We start from the raw sequence: 18494 nt of genomic DNA on the forward strand, positions 1-18494 counted from the left end.
AGAGTAAAAAAAAAAAAAAACACTTTAAAAAAATCTTCCAATTTAATCTTTGTAGTATACAGATTGGCATATATCATATTTATTTAAAATTATAAAACTGAATCATGTAGCAAATTTGTTCACAATAAATAAAATTTACAAAATAAATAAAAATAATATAAAACTTTCTGTTGAATCACTTATTTCAAGCACCTATGCTTCTTTTGAAAGCCCAAATTTAACAAATAGTCAAAGTGAAGGGTTCAAGTTTCTCCTCATTTTCTGCTCTTTGTTTAGTATTTATTGATTGTGACCAGAATCTATATCAAGGGACACTGTTTTGAACTCTGCAATAGACAGGCCTGATCAATGCTCAAGAAAATGTCTGAAGAACAGCATTGCTTGAAGTTTGTTTGTTTGTTTTTTCTAATCTTCATCATTGAAAGTATTATATATGTCCTCCTTTTTCCTTTTCTTGCCAGGCTCCAGGCCTTCATCACCCTATTGTCTATGTCCATGGGTTATGCATACATGCATACAAATTCTTTGGTTGATCTCTTCCCACACACCTTCTCCTGCCTTCCCTCTAATAGATCCTAATTTATATAGGGACAGAGGAAATGTTGTCATTTGGAGAAAGGTTATCTCTGGAACTGACACTTAAGCCAATCCTATCTAATAAAGAGGGAATATGCTAATTGACCTTTATACCATTGCAAAGATGGCGGCACCCACAGCCAATAAGGAGGGAATATACAAATTGACTGCCATGCCCTCAAAGATGGTGGCGCCCACAGCCACAAGATGGTGGCACCCACTCCCTTAAGTTTACCTGGGGGCAGGCCCAGCCTTGCTTTGCGCCTGCCTCTAGAGTCCCCCAGTTGCCTCAGCCCCACAGCTGCCCAGGGCCAGCCTGAGGCGCAGGCAAGCCTCAGATGGTGGCTGCCTAGCTGACCAGGGCCACCCGAGGCACAGGTAACCAGGGCCAGACAAGGCTTGTGCTGCCAGCAGTGGCAGCAGCAGGTGTGATGGAGGCATCGCCTTCCCCTGACCTCCAGGTCACCTCCCACCCCTAAGGGCTCCTGGATTGTGAGAAGGGGCAGGCCAGGCTGAGGGCTGCCCTCTCTCCAGTGCATGAATTTTCATGCACTGGGCCTCTAGTATCTGAAGAATAAATTGTACTAATGAAGACAAAAGAAACAGCAAAAACCCTCAGTCTTAAGATAAGAAAAGGCATGGCATATTTTAGGACTAACATAAGACCAGTGTGGCTGAGAAAAGAGATCAGAACATAGAGCCTAAATTATAAGGGCTTTACAGGCCACATTAAGAAGTTTTATTTCATTCAAAATGCCATTGTAAAATTAAATAGTTTTAAACAGGAAAGTGATATGACCAATTCATGATTTAAAAGCTTACTACACAATTCTTCTCAGCCTTTTGGCTATGGTCAAGTTCAGTATCTGTTCTTATCGGTTTAATATCTGATACATCTTTTACCCAAGGACAATATATCGGGTCTAGTAATAATTAATGTCGTTTTTAAACATTTCTTTAAAATCTTGCTTGGCGTTGACTTGTATTGGCATAACCTTCAAACATGTGGTATCTACAGAACATGTGAAGTGCAATTAACAAGTTTTGCTTGAAAAAGTTTGTGTTTAGTTTGGTTTTTGTTGCAAAACTAGGGCTAAGAAGATGGTGGATGAAGAGCATATTCGGCACTGCATGCTTTCCGAGTTCCAATTAGGAAGAAAAGCAAGTGAGGCTGCAAAAAACATCTGTAGTGCTCTTGGTCAAGATGCAGTTAGCGCCAGAAAATGCCAGCGTTGGTTTGAGAAATTTCGTGAGGGAAATTTTTCGTTAGATGACAAGAGTGGTCGAGGCCGTGTGTCCAATTTTGATCAAGAAGCTCTTCAAGCTCTTTTGGTGCAAAATCCTCAAATTACCCAACAAGAGCTTGCGACAACTTTAAATTGTTCACAAAAAACAATTTCCAATCAATTGCGTGCACTTGGCAAAGTCCAAAAGTTTGGAAAATGGGTTCCTCATGAGTTGACCGACAACAACCGTAATCAAAGAGTCACAATTTGCAGTTCGCTCCTCTCTCGTCAAAACCGTTTGCCGTTTTTAGAGCAAATTGTTACCGGAGATGAAGAATGGGTGCTGTATGTTAATTTGAAAAGGCGGCCTCAATGGTTGGACAAAAATGAGGCTCCGCAGCCCACGCCAAAACCTGACTTGCATGCGAAAAAAGTGATGTTGTGTGTTTGGTGGAATTTTAAAGGAATTCTTCATTATGAACTTTTACCATCTAACCAAACCATTACAAGTGCAGTGTATAGTGCCCAATTGGAAAGGTTAGCCCAAGCTTTAAGAGAAAAAGAACCCGCGCTGATTAATCAGAAGGACGTAATTCTTCACCACGATAACGCACGACCGCATACTGCAAGAATCACTGCTGAAAAACTGCGCCAGTTGGAATGGGAAGTTCTCCCTCAACCTGCATATTCTCCTGATATTGCCCCTTCCAATTACCATTTGTTTCGTTCTTTGCAAAACTTTCTTCTTGGAAAAAAATTTAATAATGAAGAATGCCTCAAAAATGCATTGACCGAATTTTTTGCATCAAAATCACAAGAATTTTACAACAGAGGGATTAAAATGCTTCCTGAGCATTGGGCACAAGTAGTAGAAAACAACGGCAACTATATTGTTGATTAAATTTTGTTGTATTGTTTAAATAAATTCGATTTTAAAAAAAAGTATTAGAAAACGACATTAATTATTACTAGACCTAATATTAAATGGATTTTTGAAGCAGGGAGGTGGAACAAGAGCTTGCTCCATCCACTCCAAGCATTAACCTAGTATTTCAGTACTTCCAGAAATGGTGCATAGGAAAAAAATAAAATAAAACCTTACTACCATTTCTGGGTAGAGAATAATTTGAGGACAGCAAAGGCAGAATTAGAAAAATCATAGAAGGAAAGAACAGGAGTTCCAACAACATATAGGTTTATGTTAGGGTGATGACATGAAAATTAGAAAGAAAATAGGTAAATTTATATGTCTTAAAGGTAAAATTAATAGAAATTGATGATGGACTAGATATAGACTGGTTTGAACAACTGTGAAGGTAGGTATTTCATCTACTGATATAATTCTATATAATAAAAATCTAATATGCTAAGTGTAAGGTCAACCAGTCAGCCATTGAACCAATCAAAGCATAATATGGACAAAATGGCAGCGGAATAGGCAGATGTGTCCCAAGCTTTGTCCCAGAGCACATAGAGGGAGCAACTAGATAGAATAACATTCACCCCAAATTTGCTAAGTAGACACAGCTGGTGGGACAATTTGAAGCCAGGAAGGGCAGAGGACACCTGGAGAATGGTAAAATCAGGGATCTGGGCTGGAAATGATTGCAAGACCTCCAAGTCCAGCAGGTAAGAAGGAAGCGCACGGCACCAAGGCCGCATCCCTTGGGACAGGAGTAACATCTGACTATGGAAAGGAAATCCACAAGGCTGCTGGCAGTAGGGATTATAGATCTAAGCCCACAGCCACAAGAGGTGACTTCCCGATAGCAGGGTACACCAAAGTTGCTATCAAAAGAGAAGAGCATCCTTCCTCTCAAATGAAAAGGGCTAAGTAGCCATTATCTCTTTCAAGAGATAAGAAACATACAGAAATACTTTCCATGTAAAAATGTTAAATAATCCAATTTTGTAGCTGATCTCACTGCCTCTAATATTCTCATTTCCTAACCATATCTACAAGAAGTCAGTCATTACTTTAGTAAGCACTAAAAGTAGGCACTATTCAGCATTATTTATCCCATATAGTTTGTAGACATGACAGAGGATCTAAGTAAGCACAAACAACTTAAGGAAGAAATGGCAAACTGACATGTTTCCCCAATGTATAAAAATGGCATATATCCTGCCCTGGGCAGTGTGCTCAGTAATTAGAACATTGGCCCATACACCAAAGGGCACATACCTGGGTTGAAAGTTTGATCCCAGGTCCTGGTCAGGGCACATGAGGGAGGCAACCAATTGATGTGTCTCACACCAATGTTCCCCTATCTCTCAGTCTCTCTCTACCTCTCCCTACATTCCACTTTAAAAAATCAATAGAAATAATATCCTTAGGTGAAAATTAACAACAAAAAATGGCATATGTCTGTAAGTTTTGATTTTATAGCCTTAAGGAAATTTGTAATGCATAGCTATCTAGCATTTATTTACTACTTTGGATTCACTGCTACTAGACTATAATTCTTAAATTGTGCCTAATTCCCTCCCCTATTAATTTCAAAAGCAAGCATATAACAATTAAATTTTATAATCATTTCAATAAGAAAACATTACACAATACAATAGGGCAAAATAATTTAACAAAAGTGAAAGTAAAGTCTGGCTGGTGTGGCTCAGTGATTGAGCATTGACCTATGAACAAGGAGGTCACAGTTAGATTCCCAGTCAGGGCAAGTACCAGGGTTGTGGGCTTGACCCCCCAGTAGGAGGCATGCAGGAGGCAGCCAATCCATGATTCTCTCTCATCATTGATGTTTCTCTTTCTCCCTTTCCAAAATCAATAAAAAAAGAATCCTATATAATAAAAGGTTAATATGCAAATCAATTGAATTGCAGAATGGCTGGTCGCTATGACATGTATTGACCACCAGGGGGCAGATACTCAACAAAGAGCTGCCCCCTGGTGATCAGTGTGCCAGAAGCTGGGCTCATGGCTGGCATGCACAGAGGCGGTGGTGGGAACCTCTCCTGCTTCTGCAGCATCACTAAGGATGTCTGACTGATGGCTAAAGCCCACTCCCTGCCATCAGTCAGACAGCCCCTGAGAGCTCCCAGATTACGAAAGGGTGCAGGTCGAGCTGAGGGACCCCTCTGGAGTGCACAAATTTTGTGCACCAAGCCTCTGCTATATATTTAAAAAATTGAAAGTGCCTGATAGGCATGGCTCAGTGATTGAGCATTGACCTATGAATCAAGAGGTCACAGTTTGATTCCTGATCAGGGCACATACCCAGGTTGCAGGCTCAAATCCTAGTGAGGGCATGCAGGAGGTAGCCACTCAGTGATTCTCTCTCATCATTGATGTTTCTCTCTCACTTCCTTTCTCTCTGAAATAAATAAAAATATATTTTTTTTAAAAATTAAAAGTAAAGTAACTACAGTAGGTAAGGTAGAGAGAAGCAGTAGGCAAGACTGTGGTGTTAGTATCTATACTGATAAAAGTCTAGGTGGCCCTCACATCATCACAAGATGGCCGCCCCCATGTCACAAGATGGCCACCACAAGATGGCTACCCCACATCATCACAAGATGGCCAACACAAGAAGGCTGCCACAAGATGGCTGGCAGGGGAGGGCAAATGGGGGCGAATAGGCTGGCAGGGGAGGGCAGATGGGGTTGAGCGGGCCGGTAGGGGAGGGCAGTTGAGGATGATCAGGCTGGCAGGGGAACAGTTAGACAGTGATCAGGCTGGCAGGGGAGTGGTTAGGGGGTCATCAGGCTGGCAGATAGAAGCAGTTAAGGGCTGATCAGGAAAGCAGGCAGGCAAGTCATTAGGAACCAGCAGTCCTGGACTGTGAGAGGGATGTCTGACTGCTGGTTTAAGCCCGATCCCATGGATCTCAGATCCGAGGTGTCCCAGATTGGAGAGGGTGCAAACTGGGCTAAGGAACACCCCTCCAGTGAACAAATTTCATGCACCAGGCCCCTAGTATCATATAATTGTCAGAAAGGCAGTCTCATGCCGTTTTCCATCCTACTCAGTCATATAAGGGCTTTGGGACTAGAATACCTCACCAAATGAAGAGCTAAAGTAGGTGGTATTGAGCTTATCACCATGTGTGGGGAAATCTCTGGCTTAATATGAGTTCCTTTGTTCTGTTTAAGTGGGTGGCTCAATGGCCTTCAGACACGCCCCAGCGTTCAATATTTCTGACTCCTCAGGGAAAGGGTCTGGTCCTTCTGCTGCAGCATAAGACGGGTGTGTGCAGACCATTTGTCCTGTATCAGTTGCCCAGAGAGCAGGGGTGTAGAGGAGTTGGGGCATAGTCCTAATGGCCACAGGAGACTATCATACACTATTGGGGCTGATCTTGCTGTGTCTCTTCTCTCAGCAAAAGAGTTGTTCCATCTGTTTCTTGACTGCTTTTGGTGACTCCATACTAGGATGCAGTGGGCAGAAGTGTTTGGACTTCTATCCCTGGTTGCTGACATAGTGATGAACTTTGCTATTGTCCATGTAGTTAAAGTCCTTCCCAGCATTGTTAACCAGTGTACAGTAATTTGCTTAACAATAATTGCAAAACCCCTTTCTATTTTGTCTATTTGACTAATTTTTCTAACTACCATAGCAATCCTCAAAGTGTGGTCCATGTTCATCAAGGGTTCACAAAAACCCTTTCATGAGGTTTACAATGTTTAAATTACTTTCATAATAACACTAACATGCTGTTTGCCTTATTGGCTGTGTTGACATTATACTAATGGTGCACAATCAAAGGTGTTAAAACTGCTGGAACCTTGGTATAAGTTAAGGCAATGGTACCAAATGGCAAGAGCAGTTCTTGTATTTTTACCACTAAACACTCAATGGTAAACCAACTACAGGCTTTTCAAGATATGCAGAAAAAATTATGTATGAAAAGGCATGTTAAAGGATTGTTAAATAATTTTTTCTTCAGTTTTATTGATATAACTAGATGTGGTGCATGAAATTCATGCACGGGAGAAGGGGTAGTGAGGTATCCCTCAGCCCAGCCTGCACCCTCTCTAATCTGGGACCCACTGGGATCGGGCCTAAACAGGCAGTCGGACATCCCTCTCACCATCCAGGACTGCTGGCTCCCAACTGCTTGCCTGCCTGCCTTCCTAATTGCCCTAACCACTTCTGCCTGCCAGCCTGATCACCCCGGAAACACTCCCATGACAACCTGATTGATGCCTAACTGCTCTCCTGCCAGCATGGTTGCCCCAAACTTCCCTCCTCTGCCAGCCTAGTCACCCTTAACAGCCCTCCCCTGCAGGGTTGATTGCCCCCAACTGCCCTCCCTTGAAGGCCTGGTCCCTCCCAATCACCCTACCCTGATGGCCATCTTGTGGTGGCCATCTTGTGTCCACATGGGGGCAGGATCTTTGACCACATGGGGGTAGCCATCTTCTGTGTTGGAGTGATGGTCAATCTGCATATTACTTTTATTAGATGGAATAGAGGCCTGGTGCATGGGTGGGGGCCAGCTGGTTTGTCCTGAAGGGTGTCCTGGATCAGGGTGGAGTTCCCTTGGGGTGTGGGATAGCCTGGGCGAGAGGCCTGTGGTGGTTTGCAGGCCAGGCACGCCCCGCGACGACCCAAGCAGAGGCCCTTGAATCTGGAATTTATCTTCTACAATTGAAACTTTGCAGCCTAGAGAGGAGCCAAGCCTGCTCGCTCGGTGGCGGCAGCCATTTCTGTTGGAATTTATGTATCTTCTACAATTGAAACTTTGTAGCCTGGAGTGAAGGCCTGAGCTGACCAGGGCTGCAGAAACTTGACTTCCTCCATTAACCAGGGCAACCCTAGCCCACTGCTCTTTCAGCTCTGTGGCTGCTGCCATTTCTGTTGGAATTTATATATCTTGTATAATTGAAACTTTGTAGCCTAGAGTGGAGGCCTGAGCCATCCAGGGTGTTTGGAAAGCTTGGCTTCCTCCATTGCCAGGGAAACCAAAGCCTGCCTCCTGCTCTCTCTGTGGCTACAGCCATCTTGGTTGGGGTTAATTTGCATACTTGCTCTGATTGACTGGTGGGTGTGTTTGGTAGGCGTGGTTTGTGGGTGTAGCGGAGTGGTGGTTAACTCGCATATTACTCTTGTATTAGATAGGATTAACATACAAAAGAACTGGTATTAATTCTTTACTATAAGTAACACAAATTTTAAAATAATCTATTGTGGATGTGAAAGAAATTATGTTGCTAAACTATCTAGTTATCTATGACTCCATCCACTAATACAAAGATACTTCCCCTTACACTTACACCATATAGAGGTCTACCTCACAAATTTGTTAGCTGAGTTTTTTTTTTAATACACTTTACATTTTTTTTTAGAACAGTTATATGTTTACAGAAAAACTGAGCAAAGTAAATGTTTACCATATATTCCTCTCACCCCACTCTCAGTTTCCCCTATTATTAACATTCTGCATCACTGGGGTACATTTATTATAACTAATGAACCAATATTGACACATTATTATTAACAAATAGTTTACATTAGGGTTCACTCTTGACATTGTACAGTCTATGACTTTGGACAAATGTATAATGACATGTATCCATCGTTATGGTATTATACACAGTAATTTCACTGCCCTAAAATTCCTCTGTGTTCTACCTATTTACCCGTTCCTCCCCTTGAGCCCGATCAACCACTGATCTTTTTACTGTCTCCAGTTTTGCCTGTTTCTGAGTTATCAATGTGCATTAAGATTCCTCCATGTTTTTTCATGGCTTCAAGTTCTTTTTTTTAATCACTGAACTAGGGGCCCAGTGCATGAATTCATGCACCTTAAAAGGAACTGTGGGCTGTGAGGCTGCAATGGGCAAAGGGGTGGGTCTTGGCCCATCCTCCGTGCCCCCACCCAGCCTCTCCCACCCTCCCATACTCCTGTCTGCCAGCAGCCCCTGCTCCCACCTCTGCCACTCACATGCACTGACTGCGCCGGCCTTGATTGCATCTGCTGATGACATGGAGCAATTGGGGTTGGCACCAGCAGCAGGTGCGAGCAGGGCCAGTGCTGTCAGCAGGTGAGAGTGGCAGCTGCTGTCCCTATTGCCCCTTAGGAGCAGGGACAGGTGGAGAAGCTCTGAGGGATGATTAGGGCTGGCAGCCGCCATTTGCACCCACAGATGGCATTAAGTAATCAGGACCAGTGCCAGGTGCTGGCAGCAAGTATGAGCAGGACTGTTGCCAACAGCAGGTGCAAGTAATGGCTGCTGGCCCTGATCATCCCCCTGGAGCAGGGGAAGGTAGAGAAGCCGAGGGGTGATCGGGGCTGGTAGCCAGCACCTGCTGACAGGGCCAGCAGCGGGTACAAGAGCCAGGTGGAACCATAGCATGTAGGAGCAAAGAACTTTCAGTAACCACTAGAGGCTCGCTCCAATGACAGCTACGGGTGCCCCACCCTGCTGCAGTTGATGCCCACCATGTTCTGCACACCCCCCCTGATGGTCAGCACATGTCATAGCAACCAGTTGTTCCACCATTCAGCCTATTTGCATATTAGGGTTTTATAAATATATTAGAGGCCTGGTGCACGAAATTCATGCACAGGGGGAGTGGGTAGGTATGTGTCCCTTAGCCCAGCCTGCACCCTCTCCAATATGGAACCCATCGAGAGATGTCCGACTGCCCACAGGGATTGGACCTAAATGGGTAGTCAGACATCCCTCTTACAATCCAGGACTGCTGGCTCCAAACTGCTTGCCTGCCTGCCTGCCTGATTGCCCCTAACTATTTCTGCCTGCTAGCCTGATCACCCCCTAACCACTCCCCTGCCAGCCTGATCGACACCTAACTGCTCCCCTGCTGACCCGATTGCCCCTAACTGCCCTCCCCTGCAGGCCTGGTCACCCCTACCGCCCTCCCCTGCAGGCCTGATTGCCCACAACTGCCCTCCCCTGCTGGCCATCTTGTGTCCATATGGGAGTGGCCCTCTTTGACCACATGGGAGAGGCCATCTTGTGTATTGGAGTGATAGTCAATTTGCCTATTACCTCTTTATTATATAGGATATAGAAGATAGTATTCTAGTGTATCGATGTACAATAGTTTGTTTATGTATTCACCTATTGAGGAATATGATTGAAGAACAGGGCATACTGAGGTTTCTTCACAAACTGCTGTTTTCAACTGCAATGAAAAGAATTTCAATATAAAGTGCTCTGACTTGTAGGCAGATTAATTTTACCTGGAAAATTAAGTAATTTTCTCTTAAACTTCAAAAAGCTTCTAAAAGTCATGAAAAACTGACATCACATCAAAATTCTAGTTTCATTGGTGATATACAGACCTAAAGTGAATAGTAAAAACTCTGGAGTATATCTAGTAGATACTTTGAAACAAAATGTAAAGTTGAGAGATATACTTTTTTTGTAAGAACCAAGGAAAGAGACTGCTGGTAGAAATCCATCTGGAGTCAGACCACATCTCAAATAGTGATATCAGAAACTATCCTTTAAAATGAACCTGAAAACAATTAGTTTGGTCTGGGGAACAATATGTGCCATAGGATAATGTTGAAAACAGGCTTTCAATCAGCCAGCAATTGGTGGAGTTTAACATCTGAGTATTCGAGGAAAACAAGCAAAGAAAACGTTGCTAAAACCACTGTCAGCCTGGCCAGTGTGGCTTAGTGGTTGGGCGTCGACCTATGAACCAGGATGTCACAGTTCAATTCCCAGCCAGGACACATGCCCGGGGGTTGTGGGCTCGGTCCCAGTGGGAGACATGCAAGAGGCAGCTGATCATCACTGATGTTTTGGTCTCTCTTTCTTTCTCTTTGAAATCAATAATATGTATACATATATACATATACATATATGTGTATATATACATATACACACACACCTAACATAATAGAGTAACATGTAAATTAACTATCACTCTGCTACACAAGCCACGCCCACGAGCCAGAGTATGCAAATTAACCCAACAAAGATGGCGGTTAAGTTGCAAACACAGAGGGAGGGAGGAGTGAAGACTGAAGATAGCATAGAAGGAAGAGGGAGGGAAAGTTGAAAGCAAGGCAGCTGTGGCTGCTGAAGGGAAAGCACTGGCAGCGCTTGCGGGGCTAGGGGAGTTGTGCGGCAGAAGTGCAGTGAGCAGGTGGGCGGGGCACACAGCAGTGGCAGTGGGCATGGCCGCAGAGACAGTGGCGGAGGTGGCCGTGGGCAGGGCAGGGCAGGGCAAAAGAGGTGGGGTGGCGGGAAGGAAGCCTGCGGAAGTCTTGCAGGAATATTCCTGCAACAGGTGCCCAGTGTGTATATATATACACACACACACACACACACACACACACACACAAAACATACGTATACTAATAGCCTGGTGCACAAAATTTGTGCGGGGGGGGCAGGGGTGTCCCTCAGCCTAGCTTGCACCCTCTCCAATCAAGGAACCCTCAGGGGATTTCCCTCACAATCTGGGACTGCTGGCTCCTAACTACTTACCTGCCTGCCAGCCTGATTGCCCCCTAACCACTCCCCTACCAGCCTGATTGATGCCTAACTGCTCCCCTGCTGGCCTGATCATCCCCAACTGCCCTTCCCTGCCAGCCTGATTGCCCCCAACTGCCTTCCCCTGCTGGCCCAATCACCCACAACTGCCACAACCTACCTCCTCCAGGGAGACAGCGGAGATGTGGAGACCTCCTTCTTGCTGCACGGAGCCACGGGAACCCCAGGCCTCATTATAAGGAGTGGATGCTAGGCTGTGCACACGGCCATCTTGTGATGATGTCGCACGTGAGGGCCACCTAGACTTTTATTAGTATAGATATTCATATGTATATGTGTGTGAGTGTGTATTATATATATGATGCACACATGAAACAAAGCAACTGTACCAGACAATATATGTAATGTATCATTGAGCCTATAACGTATAGAAATGTACCATATAGAAATATTTATTAATAGAGTACAGCAGAAGTCAGTAGGAGCAAAACTGTATTGGGCTAAAGAAATCATTCCAGATAGTAACTTGAATCAACAAGAACAAGAAATAAAGAGAACCAGAAATGATCAATAAGGTCAATATAACAAAAGCTATAAATATGTACTTCTTTCTTCTTCCAGCTTCTTTAAAAGATATAACCATTAGCCCAGCCAGTGTGGTTTAGTGGTTGGTCAGTGCAGCACATGCCCAGGTTTCAGGCTCTGTCTCCAATGGGGGACATGCAGGAGGCAGTCAAGCAATGATTCAAGCAATGATTCTCTCATCATTGATGTTTCTATCTCTCTATCCCTCTCCCTTCCTCTCTGAAATCAATAGAAATATATTTTTTTAAAGAAGATGTAACCATTATAACAATATATTGTGAGGTTTGTAACATTTATAGATACAATATGTATAATAATTATATCTTAAAAAGCAGGGAAACAAAACTATATTGGAATAAAATTCTTCAATCTTATTGGAATTAAGTTGTTGTAAATCTGGTGATGGCTCTAAGAGATATATGGCAAGTCCTAGAACAACCAACCACTAAGGAATTAACTTTTTAAAAAATGAAAAAAAATCAATTAAAAAATTAAACTGCTATAGGAGTAAATATTCACTTAATTTAATAAAAAGCAGTAAAGAAGGGATAGAGGAACACAAAAGATATGAGACATACAGAAAACAAAAAGTAAAAATGGGACACATAACTCAACTATATCAGTAACATTAAACATAAATGGAGTACACAGCCCTGGCTGGTGTGGCTCAGGTAGTTGAGCACTGTCCTGTGAATTGAAAGGTTGCTGATTTGATTCCCCATCAGGGCACATGCCCAGGTTTTGGGCTCAATTCCTGCAAGAGGTACATGTGGGAGGCAAGTGATGAATGTTTCTCTCTCACTTTCTCTCTCTCCTCCTAAAAATTAATAAAAACATTTTAAAAATAAATAGAGTAATCTAATTAAAAGGCAGATCCATAGATTAGGAGATATATATACATACATATATATATATATATATATATATATATATATATATATATATATATATATATATATATATAAAAAACTGCATACTGTATAGAGCAGGGGTCTTCAAACTACGGCCCGCGGGCCACATGCGGCCCGCACAGGAGTCTGATCTGGCCCGCCAGGTTTTTTGGGCAGTGAGCGCAGCCGAGGTGTTACAGTAGGAATTAGTAGTTCATATAGTCCGGCCCTCCAGCTCTCTGAGGGACCGTGATCTGGCCCCCACTTTAAAAAGTTTGAAGACCCCTGGTATAGAGGAAACACACTTTAGATTTGATGGTACAAATCGTGTAATTAGCAACCATAATAAAGTTGTAATGTCAAGCAAAATTATTTTAAATGTTAATAGAGAAAAATAAGGACATTTTTGTAATAAGTGTCAATTCAACAGGAAACTGTAACATTTATAAACATGTATTACTTAATAACAGATAACCAAAAAAAGTGCAGCAAAAACTCACAAAAATTAAAGTAGAAATGGACAACTTAACAATAAATGAAGTCTTTAAGACTCCACATTCAGCAGACATCTAAGACTGAAATGTAAGGACTAAAACAGAACTCAGCCTCCCTCATCCCCACCCACCTTTAAAATCTGCTCCTTCATTTTCTCTGTAAGTGGCAATTATAACCATCCAATTGCTCAGGTAGTAACTTAAGTTTCTGACTCTCACATCCCACATCCAATCAATTTGTGAATTTTACAGCTTGTTCTTTCAAAATATATCCAGAATCCAACTACTTTTTCTACTTCCACTGTCATTCAAGGGATTACTGAATTATATTCCTAACTGGATTCCACCTTTCCACCCTGAGCTCTGTTATCTATCTTCACACAACAGCAAAGTGAACCTTCTATACAAATTAAACGTCAAATTTTAAATGAAATCCAAATTCTTTCCAGCTTTATTTTTTCCTTCTTTAACCACTACATTCTCTTTACACTTAACTGCTGTCCTCAGCAAGTTATTAACCTGAATTTATTATAAACCCTATTTTAAAAATATCATTAATATATGTATAAATGTATAAAAAAGTGAGAAAGGATAAGCCCTATTATAAAATGTGAATAAAAGTTATTTATAGGTAGTATGATTATAGACAATTTTCATTTTTCCTTATTGCAAAAAAATTTTTAATATATGTAGTATTTATGCTTTTATGTATTACTATGTAATAAACTGTATAAAAAGCTGTGTATAAAATCCCCACATCCAGTGGTGATAGCATTTAGTTATATATGAAATTTGGAAATAAACCATGTGGATTACAGAAAAAAAGAAACAAAACCCAAAACAAACATTGCCTACAAAGCTTATATTTACTAATATATGTTCCAGCCACTTTCATTATTTCATTTAATTCTTGTAATAACTCTATGTGATGAGAATTATTTTTGTGTTAGTAGTGCAAAATGAGGCCCCAAAAGGTTCCTAGTAAATACGTTGAAGTTGCAGAGCAAGTGGTGAAGCCCAGGTCTCTCTGGCTTGAATGGTCATGCTCTAAATATAATTCTAGATATTGCCTCATCATACTCATATACAACAATACAAAACTGAAAGGACAGACAACCAGTAACAAAGAAAAGGGGCATCCTGTAGTTATACAAGTGTTTACTAAAACTAGAATAATGAAAAAACTGATGGGCATATTACATGAAAAAGGGAAATATCGCATTTCATGCACGAGCACAAGAAAACTTAGTATTTCATATGGAAATAGGCCAAAATACACTAATATGTTAACGTTGGCTCAGTTTGGGTAATGGAACTCTGGGGGGTTTTGTTTCCTTTTGCTTTTACATTCTAGATTTTCATGAACTCATCAGAACTGCTTTAAAACAAACAACAAAAAAGTTAAATTGAAACAAAGAGTAGTTTTTGTTCTGTAATAAAGGAATTACAGCCCAGTATGTTCCCAAACGGCTACAAACTCCAAATCTAGATTTAAACTAGTTAAAAACTTAAGTATTATCCAAAAGGCGATCTGGGGACTCTTTCATAGACCAGTTTCCTTCGAAGGATTTTGTGGTGCTCTTCACTTTTGTTAAAGACTGCGTTATGAGCCTCACGCGATGGACGATGCCAGTGTTGCTTAGTTTACTTTTCCACGGGAGGAAGTTAATTCAAAGGCATTATCAAACTATTTCTGGAATGTGTATCTTGTACGAAAGTAATAATGCTTGAAAGAAACGATAGCAAGAACAAGTCGAAATGTTCAAAAATGCAAGTTTGTTCCCAAAACCCCGTTTCTGGACCCGCAAACCTGTTCGGTATTGTTTGGGGGTCGGAGGGCGGGGGACGCCAAGCGCTTAGCTTTCACCATTCTCTCCAGCAAAACAGTCCCCGCTTTACTGAACGCGGCTGCCGGAGGTTCTAGGGGCGCAGGATTCTCTGGTGGGTGGGCCTCCGCCAGGGCCCGAAGCTGGGAAACCGCCCGGCTGTAATGGCGGCATCAGTGCGGGACTGACGGGGACTGAGGAGCTGGCTCGGACCCACGGAGCAAACGCCTGCCCGGAGGGAGCACGAAGGCACCGACCACAAGCAGGAAGTCCTGCCTGGACCCGTAGCTTCAGGGCCGGAACTGCAAAGGACTGCAGACCTGCCCACCCCTTCCTGCTACGCACGGCACGCACGCACTCACGCACTCGCGCGACTTCCTGGGCGGGGCGTAGCGAGGAAGCGCCAGTTCGCTGAGGCCCCGCCTCTCCGGTGATTTATTCCTAAACTGCTTTCCCTCTGGCGATTTATGCCTAAACTGCTTTTCTGCCGAGCTGGCTAGGAAAGGGATTTTGCTAAGCAGATTTCCAGAGCGGAAGTTCCTGAATTGGCGGAGGAAGAACAGAAAGAATGAAAAGTTGGGGTTATAGTTTGAAAATGAAAAGTTTGTTGCTTCATAAACACTTGCTGAATTGTTACAGGGCAGTAAAAGCTAGGAAAACTCCAGGGCCAGAGGAATAGGGAAACTGAGGAAGGAAAGTTAAAACAAGGCCAAATACTGGGGGCAATTTGAAGCCATTATCTTCCCCAGCCAAGGATTCTAGAGAGCAAACGGTTTAAAAGCCTCCCTAAGGAGAGAATGCAAGGAAGGAAGAGGAAAGGGGGTAATTTTATTTTTTGCTCCTTGAACACAAAAGCTAGAAGGGTCAAGGCTTAGCAAGGTCAGCATACATCATTTGACCTATTTGCATATAGGGTTTTATATAGATAATTTATTATTTTTGTTATTTTAATATAAAAACCAAACTCAATTGTTTTTAAGAATGAAAGTAATGGTCACCCTCCTTCCAGGTGCCGGAGTAAGGAGAATGGTACTCCTCCCTCCCCCCTCAGAGCGATATAAAATCCTATACGGTGCTGAAAACTCTCCAAGAGTCAATAAATGTTTTTTATACAGTATTTCATCTAGTCCCATTACTGTAGCCCATTATTATAGAAAAACATAGACAATTTGAACCAAAAATATTACTTAAAACTTCAATTTACAGAACCAGTGACTCTAACGACTCCTATCATTATCCCTGGATTTGGCAAAAACTGAAAAAAGTTCATGTTTTCAGTAAATGTATCAATAATGGCTATATATTAAAATACATTTACGTTCTAAGTGCAGCTCTAACTTCCCAGCATTCTCAATATGCCTTTGTACAAACTTTTCCCTTAATGCTACTTCTGGTTGAATTACCCAGCCGGTAAAAAGGCATCCAGCGCAGCTCAAGCAAAATCACCCTTTTGTTTGCCATAGACTGAGAATTTTTACTCCACTGCTGGACCTAGTGAAAACACATGACACGGACCTCTCACTGACTGCCTTTCCTCCCTCTCCAGCAAGTTCCATTGCAACGTTGACTAGTGCAGAGAGCAGGCCGGTCCCTGGGCCTCGAACCCTTAGCAAGCGCCGCGCCCCCGCGCCTCGCGCCCCACCCTCGCCTGGGGGAAGTTGCGTCATCACGCTCGCAGGCCCTGCCCCCGGATGCGCTCTTATAGCTGGGTTCTCGGAGCGGACTCAGAGCTCCACGGTGCGCTGCGCGCTGGCACATGCGCGGCGGCTCCGCTCCGTCTTCCTCCCCTTGCTGTAGGCGCTAGCGTCCGGGCCGCCGCCGCCGCTTAGGAGTCAGGAAGTTCAAGATGGCCGCCGCGGAGGCTCCGTGTCTGCGGGAACAGTCCGAGTAAGTCCCTATCCGTATTACCGGAGGCCGGAGCCCCGGGGGCTGCCGAGTGGCAGACGGTGGGCGCTTGCACCGGCGGGCGGGAAAGTCCAGGCCTAACGGCGAGAGCCAAACTTTGCTTTTGCCCGCGCGATACGTGGTGGGGCGGGAAACGTGAGGCGCCGCGGCCGGCCTGCGAGTTCGGCTCCCGGAGGCTGCGGCGTCTGTTGGGTCAGAGGTGGCCGCGGCCTGCCGCGCGTCGTCCCTCCCGGAGGCATGGGCGCGGGCGGCCTCACAGCTCCCGCGCTCCGGGCGGCTGCGGCCACCGTGCGGTCGCGCCTTCCTAGTCCTCCCACTCGGTGCGATCGGCGGTCTCGGGCCGCCGCACTCGAAGCCGCGGTGCTGGGGATCCGAGGAGCAGTGCAGCCCCCGGGCCGGCCCTGAGACGTTGCTTCCTTCCGCATGCAGTGCCGGTCGTCCTGCTGCGGGGGTCAGCTTTAGAGCCAGAAAACTGAGAGGAGGAGGGGGGCTAGGGTCACTCGCAGCTCTAGTTTGTGCACTTCATCTCGCCACCCCTCTGCTCTTTACTCCGTCATCCACCCGATATGTTATTGGCCGCTTATTTGCCAACTTGTAAACGTAGACAAAGTAAGGCCAAGTCTTTGGGTGGAAGGCCTGGCATTTTTGGCCTCCCTATAACGCTTCTCAGGGAGAACCCTGGAGGTCCTAGTGGAAGTTGTCAGCTCCTTCAGACCCAAGCACTTTATAGATAAGCTAACGTAAGAATGGATGTGGCCAAGTGGAATACATACCTGTATATGTTACAGAAGCTAGCCATTGCTTAACTGAAATCAGGGTATTTGTTTTTCGTGTTTATGTTAGGAAATCTCAAACAAGAACATAAAAGAGATTGGATTTTAAAACAATATTCTTATATCGACTGTTTTTGCGTCAGCATTATCTGACTTGTTTCCAGCCATTTTAGAAAAGCGGTAGATATATCCCAGCAACTTGGGATTGAGAGATAGGAGAAATCTTTGCCACCAGACGGCCCAACACTTCATTGCTGTGCAACCAGTGGGACTCCTCAATCATTTGCTTTACTCAGCTAGACAGTGAAGTTTTTCATTAAGGATCTTTGAATTTGAAAGTTGTGTTATCATAATCACAATCTGACTTAGAGGATAGCAAATGGAGTCTACAGTTTTAACTAGACTTTGTCTCATTTTGTTCTCATCGAGGTCATAGTGTGGCGCCCTTACAGTGTTATGCCAGTACAGTACAATCTTATGCTTTGCAGTGGTTGAACGGAGAGGTCTGGGTTTGATTCCCCTTCAGGGCACATGCCCAGGTTGTGGACTCATCTATGTTTCTCCCTCCCTCTCTCTAAAATCAATAAGAAATATTAAAAAAAAAAAACTAAAGTCCTTGTTCTGAATGGTTTGGCTCAGTGGATAGAGCATCAGCCTGCGGACTGAAGGGTCCCAGGTTCGATTCCAGTCAAGGGCATGTACCTTGGCAGACACATCCCCCCCAGTCCACAGGCTGATGCTCTGTAGTCACTGAGCAAAACCAGCCAGGGCTAAACATTTACATTTT

General features: G+C 43.8%; 1 protein-coding gene and 1 pseudogene across 6 annotated transcripts in view; both read left to right on the forward strand.

The window, feature by feature from the left end:
• Positions 1–323, forward strand: part of LOC311615504 (NAD kinase-like) — a 107705-nt pseudogene extending 107382 nt beyond the window's left edge. Inside the window, exon 3 of the transcript in view lies at positions 277–323. The product of the transcript in view is annotated as an NAD kinase-like (transcript). The remainder of the gene's footprint in view (positions 1–276) is intronic.
• Positions 324–16702: 16379 nt separating this feature from the next.
• The window catches only part of PRP4K (pre-mRNA processing factor kinase PRP4K), a 38820-nt gene continuing 37028 nt past the window's right edge, over positions 16703–18494 (forward strand). For 3 of the 5 annotated variants that reach the window (XR_014794035.1, XR_014794036.1, XM_084873123.1), the window contains exon 1: positions 16703–16916. Coding sequence is in view for 2 of the 5 variants with exons in the window: in XM_084873123.1 (XP_084729249.1) it covers positions 16876–16916 (41 nt within the window). In the remaining 3 variants the exon portion in view is untranslated. The remainder of the gene's footprint in view (positions 16917–18494) is intronic. The other 2 variants (XR_014794037.1, XM_084873122.1) reach the window with 1 other exon arrangement.

This window comes from Pipistrellus hanaki, assembly GCF_964339955.1.
Source record: "Pipistrellus hanaki genome assembly, chromosome: 2".
Taxonomy (NCBI): domain Eukaryota; kingdom Metazoa; phylum Chordata; class Mammalia; order Chiroptera; family Vespertilionidae; genus Pipistrellus; species Pipistrellus hanaki.